Source organism: Bos indicus, chromosome 26, assembly GCF_029378745.1.
Source record: "Bos indicus isolate NIAB-ARS_2022 breed Sahiwal x Tharparkar chromosome 26, NIAB-ARS_B.indTharparkar_mat_pri_1.0, whole genome shotgun sequence".
NCBI lineage: Eukaryota > Metazoa > Chordata > Mammalia > Artiodactyla > Bovidae > Bos > Bos indicus.
Window position 1 is genome coordinate 5448943 of NC_091785.1, and position 17778 is coordinate 5466720.

Consider the following 17778-nt stretch of genomic DNA (forward strand, 5'->3'; position numbering starts at 1 on the left):
TATTTCAAATCTTAAAAGATGATGTTACTAAAGTGCTGTGCTCAACCTGTGAGCAAGTTTGGAATACATAGCATTGGTCTCAGGACTGGAAAATGTCAGTTTTCATTCTAATCCCAAAGAAGGGCAATGCCAAAGACTGTTCAAACTACCATATGATTGCACTCATTTCATATGCTAGCAGGGTAATGCTCAAAATCTTTCAAGCAAGTCTTAAGGAATCTGTGAACCAAGAATTTTCAGATATATAAGCTGGTTTTTGAAGAGTCAGAGGAAACAGAAATCAAATAGCCAACATTTGTTGAATTCTGAAAAAAACAAGGGAGTTCCAAAAAAACATCTACTCTGCTTCATTGACTACACTAAAGCCTCTGATTGTGTAGATCAAAACTAAGTGTGGAAAATTTCTTAAAGAGATGAGACCACCTTACCTGCCTCCTTAGAAATCTGTATATGGACTAAAAAGCAATAGTTAGAACTGGACATGAAACAATGGACCAGTTTAAAATTGGGAAAGGAGTCTGTCAAGGATATGTATTGTCACCCTGTTTATTTAGCTTATTTGCAGAGTACATCATGTAAAATTCTAGGCTGGATGAATCACTAGCTGGAATGAAGATTGTTGCAAGAAATATCAAGAACCTCAGATGTACAGATGATACTGTACTAATGACAGAAATTGAAGAAGAACTAAAGAGCCTCTTTATGAGGATGAAGAAGGAGAGTGAAAAAACTGGCTTAAAATTCAACATTAAAAAAAAATAAGATCATGTCATCCAGTCCCATCACTTCACTACAAGTGGGTGGAAAAAGTGGAAAAAGTGGAAACAGTGGCATATTTTATTTTCCTGGGCTCCAAAATCACTGCAAATGGTGGCTGCAGCCATGAATTTAAAAGATGCTTGCTCCCTGGAAGGAAATTAGTGCATTAAAAAACAGAGAAATCACTTTTCTGACAAAGGTCCACATAGTCAAAGCTATGCTTTTTCCAGTAGTCATATACAGATGTTGAGAGTTGGACCATAAAGAAGGCTGAGTGCTTAAGAATTGATGCTTTTGAATTATGGTGCTGGAGAAGACTCGAGAGTCCCTGGAACTGCAAGGTCAAACCATCAAATCTAAAGGAAATCAACCCTAAATATTCATTGGAATCACTGTGTCTCAAATGAAGCTGAAGTTCCAATACTGAAGCTCCAATACTTTGGCTACCTGATGCAAAGAACTGACTCATTGGAAAAGATCCTGATGCCGGGAAAGATTGAAGGCAAAAAGAGAAGAGGGTGACAGAAGATAAGATGGTTAGATAGAATCACCGACTCAGTGGACTGAATTTGAACAAACTTCAGGAGGTATTAGAGGACAGGGAAGCCTGATGTGCTGCAGTCCATGGGGTTGCAAAGAATAGGACATGACTTAGCGACTGAACAGCATCAACAAGGGGGATAGACGAATGAGGACCAGATTTTCAGTCATTGAAAATATTCTGTATGAAAATATAATGGTGAATATATGACTTTTTACCTCTGTCCAAACCACAGAACTGTACAATACAAAGAAAGAAACCCTTCCCTGGTGATCTGGTCCAGTGGTTAAGACTCTGTGCTTCCACTATGGTTGGCAGGGGTTCAGTCTGTGGTCTGGCAACTAAGATACCACATGTTGTATAGAGTGGCAAAAAGAAAAAGAAAAGAGTTTTACTTCTTTTCCAATTTGGATTCTTTTTATTTCTTTTTCTGCTCTGATTGCTGTGGCCAAAACTTCCAAAACTATGTTGAATAGTAATGGTGAAAGTGGGCACCCTTGTCTTGTTCGATGTCCATCAGCAGATGAATGGATAAGAAAGCTGTGGTACATATACACAATGGAGTATTACTCAGCCATTAAAAAGAATACATTTGAATCTGTTCTAATGAGGTGGATGAAACTGGAGCCTATTATAAAGAGTGAAGTAAGCCAGAAAGAAAAACACCAATACAGTATACTAACACATATATATGGAATTTAGAAAGATGGTAACAATAACCCTGTATACAAGACAGTAAAAGAGACACTGATGTATAGAACAGTCTCTTGGACTCTGTGGGAGAGGGAGAGGGTGGGAAGATTTGGGAGAATGGCATTGAAACATGTATAATATCATGTATGAAACGAGTCTCCAGTCCAGGTTCGATGCACCATACTGGATGCTTGGGGCTGGTGCACTGGGAAGACCCAGAGGGATGGTATGGGGAGGGAGGAGGGTTCAGGATGGGGAACACGTGTATACATGTGGTGGATTCATGTTGATATATGGCAAAACCAATACAATATTGTAAAGTTAAAAAATAAAAGAAAAAAAAAAATAGGAAAGAAACCTGACGTAAACTATCACCAAAGTGTTGCACTTGAGGGAAAAATAGTACCCAGTGTTCTCAACAGGAAAATGTCAGGACATGTGGATATGAAGCCTGATTCAGCTCAAGCTTGGTAAAAACAAACAAACAAACAAAAAAAAAACCTTTTACTGAAGGCCCTTCCTTAAGACATTTAAAAAATGTAAAACCATTAATCTCTCCAGGGTCAACTTGTATGCCTGTCTAAGATATAACCATTTCCTTAGGCATCCTCTCAACAACCATTTTCTGAGGAACAGGAATCCAGTTGCTCTTTTGACTCTTAGGCTTCATCAGTAAAGCTGTATATTTTCACTTTTGAGCCCTAGCTGTTTCAAGTGTTAGAGGGCTTTGTCTCAATTATGTTGGCAGTAAATCTAGTTTTAAAAAGTAGAATTCTTGAATTTCAGGTTCCCATCTTTCACCCCTTAATTTATGTCCATTTCATTCAATATTGTTATTTTCTTATCTTTTCTGACATCTGATTTTATGCATCCTGATTTACACCAACTTCTACTTTCCATATTAGCTTGGTGGGGTACAGTCCACAAGGTCGCAAAACGTCAGACAGGACTGAGCGACTAAGCATGCACATGTACTACATTTTATGTTCAAGTTATATGTGACTCGAAAGGGAACATATAATTTGCCCCATCATGTAACTGGTACTTTCTAGGGCATAAAACAAAAATAAAATGGCCTCTGTCTGGCAATAAATAGAAGAGTTGAAATTTTGTGATCTAACTCTCATTATTATAAAGGTTCTTTTAATCCTAGCCAGGAGAAAACTGCATTTTTATAGTATGTTTTGATTCTGATAGAAAGAAGCATGTTGACACAATTAAGACAAAGGTTAATGAGATATTTTGTCTAGAAGTAAATCTGTTTTAAACATTTACTAACAAATAGAAATTTAAATGTTTTTAGTGGTGGACATACGATTTAAATTCCTTCTGAAACTATGCCAATATCTTTTTCTTAGTATTAATTATTTTCATCCTGATTGTACAAAAATATGCATAAAATATTTTATTTTTAGAGTTTGTAATGAGAAATGGTATATTTTATAATGTTAAAGCTAAGAGAAAATTAATGTAGACTTTTTATATTTCTGTACTTTATAAGGATCCAGTTATAAACTAATTATGGAAAGTATAAGATTTAGTTCTTACCTCACGTAGTAACAAGATAGATAAGTAAACTGTGTCTGTTTCTGCAAAAAAGAAATTCAGTATATGCAAATGATCACACTATGACAAATGTATGTTACATCAACAAGTTGTATGAAATTTGACCTTAGTAAGTCAATAATAATTGCTCTTTTATCCAGACCACATGTATTACTTATCTATTGCACCATAACAATGCTACTACAAATGTAATGAATTAAAACAGAGAGAAGTGCGTGCAGAACACCAGCTGAGAGCAGACAGGAGTACCTGACCAGTGGAAAAGAATATATAGAACCACACAGAACTCAAGATGAAGCCCTGAGCCTTTGGAGTGGGAGCACTGAGTCTAAGACCCTAGACTACCAGAGAACTAACCCTAGGGAGTATCAAATAGTAAGAACTCACACAAATTAAATCACCTGAATACAAGACCCAGCATCATCCAACCACCAGTAGCATCCTGTGCAGGTGTGTTAAACAACAAACAAAACAAAAATACAAACCCAATCATCAGCAGACAGGATTATCATCTCACTCAGCCTTATCCATCAGAGGAAAAACAAAACAAACAAGCAAATACTCAGCACAAATCCCACCCTATAAGAAGTTTACAAAAACCACTGGACCAACCTTAGGAGGGCAGAAACCAAAAGGAAGAAAGAATTCAACCTTGAAGCCTGTGAAAAGGAGATCTCAAACACAATAAGTTTAAATAAATAAATAAATAAATAATGAAAAGTCAGTGAAATACTACACAAATGAAGAAATAAACAAGAAACACAGAAGTCCAAATAAATGAAGAGGAAATAGGCAAACTACCTGAAAAAGAATTCAGAATAATGATAGTAAAGATGATCAAAAACCTTGAAAACAAAATGCAGAAAATACAAGAATCAATTAACAAAGACCTAGAAAAATTAAAGAAAAAACATACAGAGACAAACAACATAATTACTGAAATTAAAAATACTCTAGAAGGAATCAATAGCAGAATATCTGAAGCAGAAGAATGAATCAATGAGCTGGAAGATAAAATGGTTGAAATAACTTCTGAAGCATAAAATAAAGTCAAAAGGATGAAAACAGCTGAGCATAGTCTCAGAGACCTCTGGGACAATCTCAAACACATCAACATTCGAATTATAGGGGTCCCAGATGAAGAAGAGAAAAAGAAAGGGTATGAGAAAAATTTTGAAGAGATTATGGTTGAAAATTTCCCCAACATGGAAAAGGAAATAATCAAGTCCAAGAAGTACAAAGAGTCCCATACAGAATAAACTCAAGGAGGAAAATACAACAAGACACATACTAATCAAACTAACAAAGACTAAACGCGAAGAAAGAATATTAAAAGCAGCAATGGAGAAGCAACAAATAACATACAGGGAAACCCCATACACTTAACAGTTGATCTTTCAGCAGAAACTTTGCAGGCTAGAAGGGAATGGCAGGATATATTTAAAGTACTGAAAGGGAAAAATCTACAACCAAGATTACTGTACCCAGCAAGGATTCAAAGTTATTAGAGAAATAAAAATCTTTTCAGACAAGCAAAAGTTAAGAGAATTCAGTACCATCAAACCAGCTTTACAACAAATGTTAAATGGACTTATATAGTCAAGAAATATGAGAGAAGAAAAAACATATACAAAATCAACCCCAAACAATTAAGAAAATTGCAACAGGAGCATATATATCAATAATTAATTTAAGTGTAAACACATTAAATGTGCCAACCAAAAGACACAGACTGGCTGAATGGATACAAAAACAAGACCCATTTATATGCTGTCTACAAGAAACCCACTTAGACCTAAAGACACATATAGGCTGAAAGTGAGAGGATGGAAAAATATATTCTGTGCAAATGGGAAACAAAAGAAAGCTGTAGTAGCCAGCCTCACATTAGACAAAATAGACCTTAAAATGAAGACGATTACAAGAGATAAGGAAGGACACTACATAATGGTCAAGTGATCAATCCGAGAGGAAGACATAACAGTTGTAAATGTCTATGCACCCAACATAGGAGCACCTCGATACATAAGACAAACACTAAAAGACATAAAAGGAGAAATTGACAGCAACACAATAATAGTAGGAGACTTTAACACCCCACTCACACCAATGGGCAGATCATCAAAACAGAAAATTAATAAGGAAACACAAGTCTTAAATGACACATTAGATGAGATGGATCTCAATGTCTTCAGGACAGTCCATCCAAATGCAGAAGAATACACTTTCTTCTCAAGTGCACATGGAACATTCTCCAGGATAGAGCACATCTTGGGTCACAAATCAAACCTCAGTAAATTTAAGGAAATGGAAATCATATCAAGCATCTTTTCCAACCACAATGCTATGAGACCAGATATCAATTACAAGAATAAAAAAACAAAACTGTAAGAAAACACACACACACACACACACACACACACACACACAGGGATTAAACAACACATTTCTGAATAACCAACAGGTTACTGAAGAAATCAAAAGGGAAATTAAAAAAATTCTAGAAACAAATGACAATGAAAACATAACAACTCAAAACCTATGGGATTCAGCAAAAGGAGTTCTAAGAGGGAAGTTTATAGCAATACAATCCTACCTCAATAAACAAGAAAAACGTTGAATAAACAAAATAACTTTATACCTGAAACAACTGGAAAAAGAACAACAAACAAAACGAAATCCCCAAAATTAGTAGAAGAAAAGACATCATAAAGATCCAAGCAGAAATAAATGAAAAAGAAATGAAAGAACCAATAGTAAAGATTCATAAAACTAAAAGCTGGTTCTTTGAGAAGATAAACAAAATTGACAAACCTTTAGCCAGACTTATCAAGAAAAAAAGAGAATAGAATCAAATCAACAAAATTAGAAATGAAAAAGGAGAGTTTACAACAGACAATGCAGAAATACAAAGGATTGTAAGACACTATTATGAACAATATGGCAATAAAATGGATAACCTGGAAGAAACTGAGAGATTCTTAGAAAAGTTCAATCTTCCAAGACTGAAGCAGGAAGAAATAGAAATTATGAACAACCCAATTACAAGTACTGAAATTGAAGCTGTGATCAAAAATCTCCCAAAAAAACAAAACCCCAGGACCAGATGGCTTCACAGGAGAATTCTATTAAACATTGAGAGAAGAGCTAATGCCTATCCTTCTAAAATTATTTCCAAAATTTGCAGAGGAAGGAACACTTTCAAACTTATTCTACCAGGCAACCACCACCCTGATACCAAAACTAGACAAAGACAACACAAAGAAAGAAACTACAGGCCAAAATCACTGAAGAACATAGATGCAAAAATCCTCAACAAAATGTTAGCAAACAGAATTCAGCAACACATCAAAAATCAACCATGATCAAGTTGGATTTATTCCAGGAATGCAAGGATTCTTCAATATATGCAAATCAATCCATGTGATACACCGTATTAACACACTGAAAGATAAAACCATATGATAATCTCAATAGATGCAGAAAAACCTTTCACAAAATTCAACACCCATTTATGATTGAAATTCTTCAAAAGATGGGCATAGAAGGAACCTGCCTCAACATAGTAAAGGCCATATATGATAAACCTACAGCAAATATTATTCTCAATGGTGAAAACTGAAAGCATTACCCCTAAGATCAGGAACAAGACATGGGTGTCCACTTTGACCACTATTATTCAAGATAATTCTGGATGTCCTAGCTATAGCAATCAGAGGAGAAAAAAAAAAAAAAGAAAGGAATCCACATCAGAAAAGAAGAAATTAATCTCTCACTGTTTGTAGATGACATTATACTGTACATAGAAAACCCTAAATATAGTATCAGAAAATTACTACAGGTAATCAGTGAATTTAGCAAAGTTGCAGGATACAAAATCAGTACACCAAAATCACTTGCATTTCTATATATGAACAGTGAAAAATCAGAAAGAGAAATTAAAGAATCAATCCCATTCACCATTACAACAAAAATAATTAAATATCTAGGAATAAACTTACCTAAGAAGACAAAAGAACTGTACACAGAAAATTATAAAGCACTAATGAAATAAATCAAAGATAACTAAAACAGGTGGAGAGATATTCCATGTTCCTGGGTAGGAAGAATCAATATTGTGAAAATTACTATACTACCAAATGCAATCTATAGATTCAATGTGATCTCTATTAAATTACCAATGGCATTTTCCACACAACTAGAACAAAAATATTCATAATTCATTTGGAAACACAAAGACCCTGAACAGCCAAAGAAGTCTTGAGAAAGAAGAATGGAGCTGGAGGTATCAACCTTCCTGGCTTCAGATTATAGTACAAAGCTACAGTCATCAAGACAGTATGGTACTGGCACAAAAACAGAAATATAGACCAGTGGAACAAGATAGAAAGCCCAGAAATAAACCCATACACCTAAGGGTACCTTATTGTTGACAGAGGAGGCAAGAATATACAATGGGACAAAGACAGCCTCTTCAATAAATGGTGCTGGGAAAACTGGACAGCTACGAGTAAAAAAATGAAATTAGAACACTTCCTAACACAACACACAAAGATAAACTCAAAATGGATTAAAGACCTAAATGTAAAACCAGAAACTATAAAATTCTTAGACAAAATCATAGGTAGAATACTTGATGACATAAATCAAAGCAAGATCCTCTATGACCCACCTCCTAGAGTAAAGGAAATAAAAACAAAAGTAAACAAGTGGGACCTGATTAAACTTAAAAACTTTTGCACAACAAAGGAAACTATAAGCAAGGTGAAAAGAAAACCCTCAGAATGGGAGAAAATAGTGTATGAAACAAGTGACAAAGGATTAATTTCCAAAATATACAAGCAGCTCATACAACTCATTGTGTATATGCTCATACAACTCCATTGGTACATATACACAATGGAATATAATTCAGCCATAAAAGTAATGCATTTGAGTCAGTTCTAATGAGGTGGCTGAACCTAGAACCTATTATACAGAGTGAAGTGAGTCAGAAAGAGAAAGATAAATATCATATTCTAACACATATATGGAATCTAGAAAAATGGTACAGAAGAATTTATTTACAGGGTATCAGTGGAGAAACAGACATAGAAAATAGACTTATGAACATGGGGAGAGGGGAGGAGAGGGTGAGATGTGTGAAAAGAGTAACATAAAAACTAACATTACCATATGTAAAGTAGATAGACAATGAGAATTTGCTATATGGCTCAGGAAACTCTAACAGGGGCTCTGTATCAGCCTAGAGGGGTGGATGGGGAGTGAGATGGCAGGGAGGTTCAAAAGGGAGGGTAACTATGGCTGATTCGTGTTGAGATTTGACACAAAAAAACCAAAATTCTGTAAAGCAATTATCCTTCAATTTAAAAAAATTAAAAGAAAAAGATTAAAGATTAGGAATCTTCATCAAGTTATAGAGTAAGTCAGCTGATTCAGAGGTTCTTAAATGAAATTCAGGTTCATCTTTTTCTATTGAATGTCCACAGTAGAAAAGAAAGGAAAGATTAAGATGGCTTCATCATTCCTTGCTTCCATCCAAGCATGCATTCACTCATGCACTTACTTATGCATGTATTTGTTAACCAATACCTAACTCCTCTGTGGCAGGTGCTAGGCAGAGGACCCCTATCTTTAGGGAGCTTACTGGTTCCCATGGTGAACTTCCTATGGTAATTTTCTGCTTTCTCTGGGCTGTGACAGTTCCCTCTACAGTGACTGTGTCCCAGTCTTCACATTCCTTGGATGGGGTAGCAGTTACCTGCCACGTGCAGAGATTCTATCTACAGAATGTGCATCTCAGCTGGTTGGAGAACTGCCGTATGTTCAAGGGAGCTGTGAAACCCCTGTCCAAGCAGAATAGTGATGGGACCTACACCTTGGAAAGCTTGAATTTGTTGAATGTCTCAGTGCAGGAATTTGAATGTATTTACCTGTAAGGTGCTGCATGAGACCCAGCCTCCCATCCAGGCCAGCCTCGTATTGTCCACAGTAATGCAGGCCATATACAAACCCACTGGGAGCACAGGTCCAGAGATGCCTGCCTATATCTTTGTGGCTTTCCTCCTGGGCTTCAGAGTGGTACTGATGATCAGGTTCATAGTCACTTACTTCCACAGGTAGTGGAAACTGTAACAGGTCCTACATACTCTGTGATACACTGCCTCCCTCCTTGTGCAAGGGGCTCAAGTGGAAAGACGCTATAAGGACTAGAGATGACTCAAGATGCCCCACCCATACTCTACTTTCCCACCTCCATCATGAACACGCTCCCTTCCATACACCCTCCTATGTTCCTTCTCTCTGACCTTTGGAATAGAGTCAAGGATTGACATTGGTCATGTTGATCCAGAATGTCTGTACCATGATGCACTTAGTTTCAAATTGGCCCTGCCTCCATCCCAAAGAGAATCAAGTAAATCAAGAAAACAGTTTTCCATTTTGCCCCTGATCATGAACACTTAATTTCAGAGTACTTTTTACTTTCATCCAGAGCTTTTGCAAGTGTGATTTCATTTTAACACACATGTATTTTAAATCACTGGAGAAGGCAATGGCACCCCGCTCCAGTACTCTTGCCTGGAAAATCCCATGGATGGAGGAGCCTGGTGGGCTACAATCCATGGGGTAGCGAAGAGTCGGACACGACTGAATGACTTCACTTTCCCTTTGCACTTTCATGCATTGGAGAAGGAAATGGCAACCCACTCCAGTGTTCTTGCCTCGAGAATCCCAGGGACAGGGGAGCCTGGTGGGCTGCCGTCTATTGGGTCGCACAGAGTCAGACACGACTGACACGACTTAGCAGCAGAAGCAGCAGCATTTTAAATCACTAAGTTGAATAACATTTTTCTATTCTGAAATTTATAATATAAAAATATCCATGTAATTACCTACCATGCAGACTGTTAACGTTTTGCTATTGTGATCCGTTAGTCCTTTTAAAATTACTGCACTAGATTTGGTATTCATAATCTCAATCACAGTTTTATGCTTCTACAACATATGTATAAATCCTTAAGCAATATATAATATTACTAGCATGTTTTAACTTTTATATAAATGTTACCATACTGTATACAACCTACTGGAACTTTTATTTTTTATACTCAACACAGGATTTGTTTGTTTGTTTGTTTGTTTGTTTTGCTTTATTCATGTTAATGTATGTAGCTTCATTTTAATTTCCACTGCTCTATAAGTTCTACTGTGAGAGTATGCCATGATGTATTGATTTTTCTTTAATGGATAGTAAATATTTATGTAATGTTTTGCTAGTAGAATTTTGCATAAATATTTTTATCTTTATTTCTTGGGCATATATAGGGGAGTTCCTCTTAATCTGGTGTGTCCATAAAGTTGACTGTTGGTATCATTCGGAGCTTTTGTTATACATATAAAAAGATTTTCAATTCTTGAAAAAAAATATAATGAATTAAAACAACACACTTAGCATCTTTAAGTTTCTGTAGGTCAGGAATGTGTTATCTGTGTCCTCTGTTTCACATTCTCACACAGGTTTTAGTCAGAATGTTGTCTGGGGTTAGAATCTCACTGAGGCTTAACAAGGGAACAGTCCACCTCCAAGCTCATGCTTTTGTTGATTGGGTTCAGTTCCACATTGATGTTGGAGTGAGGGTCTCAGTTGCTTGCTTATTATTGGTCAGAACTCACCATCTCGCACGGAGAAGGCAATGGCACCCCACTCCAGTACTGTTGCCTGGAAAATCCCATGGATGGAGGAGCCTGACAGGCTGCAGTCCATGGGGTCGCTGGGGGTCAGACACGACTGAGCGACTTCACTTTCACTTTTCACTTTCATGCATTGGAGAAGGAAATGGCAACCCATTCCAGTGTTCTTGCTTGGAGAATCCCAGGGACAGGGGAGCCTGGTGGGCTGCCGTCTATGGGGTTGCGTAGAGTTGGACACGACTGGAGCGACTTAGCAGCAGCAGCACCATCTCACATTGCCACTCGCTTCATTAAATCCAGCAAGGGAGGTAGTCAGAGTCTACTAGCAAGAATGAAAAGTTATAATCTTACGTAACATAATCACTCCATTCTGAAGGAGATCAGCCCTGGGATTAAAGTCTTTGGAAGGAATGATGCTAAAGCTGAAACTCCAGTACTTAGGCCACCTCATGCAAAGAGTTGACTCATTGGAAAAGACTCTGATGCTGGGAGGGATTGGGGGCAGGAAGAGAAGGGGACGACAGAGGATGAGATGGCTGGATGGCATCACTGACTCGATGGATGTGAGTCTCAGTGAGCTCTGGGAGATGGTGATGGACAGGTAGGCCTGGCGTGCTGCAATTCGTGGGGTCGCAAAGAGTCGAACACGACTGAGCGACTGGACTGAACTGAACTGAACTGAATATAATCACTGAAGTGACATCCCATCTTCTTTGCTGTATTCTGTTCATTAGAGACAAGTCACAGTCTGAACCTCCAACAAAGAGAAGGGATACACAAGGGTAGGGCTACCAAAGTGGAAGATCATGGAGGATCATACTGTGTTTCCATAGCTCTCTAATTTTAATCCTTTCCAGGTTTAAGGAATTCACAATCACTGAGGTCAACCACAAGCCAATGTGGCAAATAACAATTAGTCTCAATGTCTGTTTATAATCTAAAATATCATACAAAAGATTTCTATTCATAATCAAATTAGTCCATCAAAATAATCTTAGTGCCACTTTTTTAAGTGCCTTACTTTTTAGCGGCAGACAACTGTCATTTTAGGTTCAAGGTTACAAAAGTCACCCCTATTTCACGGAAGTGACACTGTAACAATGTCTAGATGAATTGCTTATAAAATAAAATTGTGTTATCTCAGATAACTTTCTTTAAAAGTGCCTACTTGGGTGAATGTATCCTTTTTTATCTAAATATTTTTTTTAATTACTTGGAACTCTTGATTTCAAGGGACTGAAAAACTAGATATAAGGAGAAATGCAGGAGAATTTTGTTTTACTAATAGTAACTGAAATTATGAGTTTACCCAGCTTCAAGTATGACAGCATTTAGAATACTAATCAAAGTGTAGTTGATATATTTTCAACCTTTAATTATTTCATTTGTGTTGGTATTATTAACAAGAACCTTCTTATAGGCACAAACATTAAAATTCTAGCCAACAATAACAAAACTTTCTTTGTGTGTATGTTTTATTAGTTACAGTAACATTCTTGGTCAAGACTTTCATTGGGTTTGCACGAGAGATTTGTCACATATGAACATGAGCAATAAACGTAAAATACCCTCATTAGCCAGAGCTGGGTAATGTGTCTATGCGTATACCCTGGGGATTTGGTCAGTTCAGTTCAGTCGCTCAGTCCTGTCCAACTCTTTGTGACCTCATGGACTGTAGGATGCCAGGCTTCCGGTCCATCACCAACTCCCGAGCTTTCTCAAATGCATGTCCATCGAGTCAGTCAGTTCTACCCAAAACAGTTAGACTAATAATTAAGGAGATATGGTTGTCCAAAACTATACCTGGATGCTATTAAAAAAGAAGACAAAGTATGCAGAGAAGTAAAATTAAGTCAATAAATGGATAAATTAAATTTTATTAAAATTATTCAGATTAGTTCTTATACTTTATCAAGAAATAGTTATTGACCATGCAGTGGAGAAGTGGACCACCATTAAGTGCTATAGCAGTTATCAGTAAGATAGGTCACTTTACATTTAGGTAATTTTAGCCTGCCAAATATATGGAGTACAGTGGCAAAGAACATAATATTTTGGACAAGATGTTTATGAAGGATTGTATGTAATTAATTTTTCATACTATATTGGTAGCTCAGAATTTGTTAGAAAAGGCTTCATTAAGTACAATATATAATTGTGTAATGTAATCTAGATTAGAAGAACTCAGAAGGTGGTGACAAAAAGGAAGGATAATATTGAAAGAGTAAGTACTGAAAGATGAAAGGCCTCATGAAAGAGTGACAGTAGGATTTATCTTATCAGTTTGAGAAAAGAGGCTAAATCTTTAGAAGTCAGATGGCTTGGATAGGTTGATTGGACTATAACAAGATTCAGAACTTTATGTTTAAGAATTTTCTTTTTTTTTTTTTTTGAAGCTGGATGATATAAATGTCTGTGAATTAAAAGAGTGAGATTATTTTCATTGATTTATGAAAATAAAGTTCTAATAGCCTAGTTGCAGTGACCAATATTGTAAGATAAAATGGAGTTTTGGAACATGAGAGAGTATGTTGTTGAAAACATATTTTAAAAATTAAGTATCATGAAAATGACTAAATACAGAATGAATAAAGAACAAGGTCCTACTATATAACACAGAGAACTATATTCCATATCCTGTAATAAATTCTAATGGAAAATAACATGAAAAAGACTATATATGTACAATGAGTTACTTTTATGTGTAGAAGAAGTTAACATAACATCGTAAATCAACTATAGTTCAATAAAATGTTTTAAATGGATAAAATTAAGTATCACTGTATGGGGGGCATAATATGGTTAAAGTTAAGTAAAATAAGTGAAGTCAAAATAAATATTAATTTTATGATGTCATCCATTCAAATACTTTTAGGACAGTTAAAAATTTTATAGTAAAGCAAGGATAAGGACTAGACTAGAAAGAAACTGAAGGTTGTTTGCTTAAATATGCTAATATTACCAACATAAAAGCCATATTTTTCTTCGGCAACTTGAGATAGCAAGTTGTATCTACCTATTGCATTCTATTCAGAACTTTTTTCAGAGACAAGCAAAATGAATTTTGTACAATTTTTTGGAGATGCTGAAGCAGTAATGTACAGATGACAAGACATTCTTAATGAAGAACATTTGCATAATTTTGAACACAATTTGTTAGGCCTAGGGTCTGAATGCAGTATTTTGTTGAAAATTTCAAAAATAGTACTATTCAAATAATAACAAACACAAAATTAACATATTATATTATTAAATACAAAGCTCCATCATGAGGAAATGGACAATAAAAATAAGTTATCTTCTCTTATACCCTGCAGACCTCCTCCAGTAAGTGAACTTGCAACCAGAGGGACTATGGTGGGTGTAATTTCTGCTGCAGCCATCAATCAGAGCATTGTATACTCCATTGTTGCAGGAAATGAAGAGGGTGAGTATATGTTTAGTCAAATGGCAATCCATTCCAGCATTCTTGCCTAGAGAATTCCATGGACAGAGAAGACTGGTAAGCTACACTCTATGGGGTTGCACAGAGTTGAACACAACTGAGTGACTAACACTTTTCATCATAAAACAATAAACTTAGATTTGGAATAAATTTCAGATTTCATTACTGTTTATCTTTCTAGTAAGCTGTGTCTAACTTAAATGTAATTATGTGTTAAATCTGATTGAAAATCCAGTTATATTGACAAAGGCTATTAATTTCCATTAGGGAATACTCAATATCCAGTTCTGAAAGCCTTCACCTCCCCCTGATTTAAGGATATTTAATGACATTTATTCAAAAGTAATGCATATGTACTTTCAGCTTTTGGTCATAATCATTGCCTATAGTAGTCTTTTACCACTGTTCTGTGCCATCTATAACCCATATCATACCTTCGCTAATCCTGAAGATATTTTAGGAACAAAAATAACTGTGGATGACCAAAGAGCCACATGCATGATAAAAGTCATGTGTATTTTGTGTGATTCCTCAGTAAAGCAAACATATAATCAACAGTTGTAAGTAAATAAATAGTTTGATTTTTATCAACCAATCACTTTTCACAGAGAACAGATTGGCTTGCTAGCTTATGGGAATAAGTTTGTGACTCAGTTTTATATTAGCATATTGATTCTTTTTTTCCCTATTACCCACAGTTGGTTGTCCTCTGGTTTTCCCTTTTATGAGTTAAATGGCCTGGAATGTTGTAGGTGGTTAAAAGAAAAAAGCTAATATATGTTTCATAAACACATGCATTTCAATATTAAATTAGGAGATGTTAATAATATTGTAAAGCAGTTTGCAAGGAAATTATGAAAGTGGTCTTCAACTTTTATAAATAAAAGTATTTCAACCATTACTAAAAGTTATTGTCCCTAAAGCAAGTGCTAAATATTGTACTTTTCTTATTGACTTTCTTTGTTTCATCTGTGCTGTTATGCCTCCTCCCTAAATATTACAGACTTTCCTTTTGCCTTAAACTTACATCTGACTGAAGCTATGGTTTTCACAATTTGTTCTTATGACTTTTCTCTATGATTTTATTTGTTCTCTTCCTTGAATATAGACAGGTGGTTCTAATTATTACCCTCACTCCACCACAATGATTATTTTCACATTTAATTCATTTGCTTGTCAATTTAGTCTACTAATCCTATTGAGCATTTATCATGTACTCAGTACCTTCCAGCAATTAAGGAGAAAGAAGTGAACAAAGTAGTCTCAGTGGTAAAGAATCTGTCTGCAATGCAGGAGATGCAGCAGGAGCCACAGTTTTGATCCCTGGGTTGGGAAAATCCCCTGGAGAAGAAAATGGCAACCCACTCCAGTATTCTTGCCTGGAAAATTCCATGGACAGAAGAGCCTGGTGAGCTGCAGCCCATGGGGTTGCAGAGCAGGACACAACTGAGTATACACATCATCATCATCATTGTAGACTTTAACAATCCAACAAGAGGAGCTGGACGATAATAATGATCAAGCTAATGAATATAGAGTATTTAGGCAGTTATAAATGCTGTAGAGAAAACCAAAGTGAGGAAAAGACAGAGTGAAAGAGGTAGGATATTATAAAGTTTGCCAATGTGCTCTGCTCATCATTCAAATCTGTATGATCAAATTTATTCTAAAAAGTAAACTTCAAGGTCAAATATTTTAAGCTATTTAAAATAATAAATAATATTTTAAAATAACTAACATATTAAATTATGTTTGTTCCCTCATGTTCTTGCTGCTGCTGCTGCTGCTGCTAAGTTGCTTTGGTCGTGTCTGACTTTGTGCGACCCCATAGACGGCAGCCCACCAGGCTCCCCCGTCCCTGGGATTCTCCAGGCCAGAACACTGGAGTGTGTTGCCATTTCCTTCTCCAATGCATGCAAGTTAAAAGTGAAAGTAAAGTCGCTCAGTAGTGTCCGACTCCCAGTGACCCCATGGTCTGCAGCCCACCAGGCTCCTCTGTCCATGGGATTTTCCAGGCAAGAGTACTGGAGTGGGGTCCCAGTTCCCTCGTGTTCTTAGCAGAACATTAAATCTGCAGGATAATAAGATATATTAAATCATAAAAAATATAATAATCCAATAGCATCATGAAATACTTGATTAAACAAAATTAAGTGGATTTCTTTAAAACAAGGTTTCTAGAAGCATTTGCTATAGTAGAAGATAATGTGTATCTATGGTGAGGAATTCAGTATACATTGTTTCACAGACTTAATTGACCAGAGAAACATCAGTTTCCAGGACAATTGCAAAAAAAAAAAAACACCTGGAATTTCAAATCATGCATTTAGGGAAACACTGATGTTGATAATTTCTAGAGCTGAAACAGAGTTTCCCAAAGCCTTAATTTGGTCACTTTGATGTGTTACTCTTATTATATGTGTTTTTAAAATCACAGTGATCTTTAAAGAGAATTATTTCCCCTTATAGTATGAAGAGAGTGACAAAGGAATTGTATTTTGATTCTAGATAAGTTTGGAATCAATAACATCACAGGAGTAATCTACGTGAATGCCCCTCTGGATTATGAAACAAGGACAAGCTATGTACTTCGAGTTCAAGCTGATTCCCTGGAAGTGGTCCTCGCCAATCTCCGAGTTCCTTCAAAAAGTAAGTTGTGTTACTTAAGAATTTTATGAGAATTATGGTGTTTTTACTTATTTTCTAACCAAATACAAATATCTAAAATACAATCCTCAGTGGAGATTGCAGAACATTCATTATCACTTGAAGATGATTGCTCATTCACTTTAAGAATTGACATATGGCCATTCAGCCTCCCCCACTGGTTCAGAAGTAAAGCATCCACCTACTGATGCAGCGATCGCTGGGTTGGGAAGATCCCCTGGAGAAAAAAATGGCAACCCACTCCAGTATTCTTGCCTGGAAAAATCCCATGGACAGAGGAGCGGGGTGGGCTATAGTCTATGGGATTGCGAAGAGTTGAATACGACTTAGCCACTAAAAAACAACAGTATGGCAATGCAGAGAATGATTTCATAATCCTTAAAGTCATTTTTTGTACAATTTTATTGAAATGCTA

General features: G+C 36.1%; 1 protein-coding gene across 1 annotated transcript in view; it reads left to right on the top strand.

Moving 5' to 3' along the window:
• The window catches only part of PCDH15 (protocadherin related 15), a 1036870-nt gene that overhangs the window by 866538 nt on the left and 152554 nt on the right, over positions 1–17778 (top strand). The window contains exons 24-25 of the mRNA XM_070780422.1: positions 14569–14678; positions 17205–17345. Coding sequence (XP_070636523.1) covers positions 14569–14678; positions 17205–17345 — 251 coding nt within the window. The remainder of the gene's footprint in view (positions 1–14568; positions 14679–17204; positions 17346–17778) is intronic.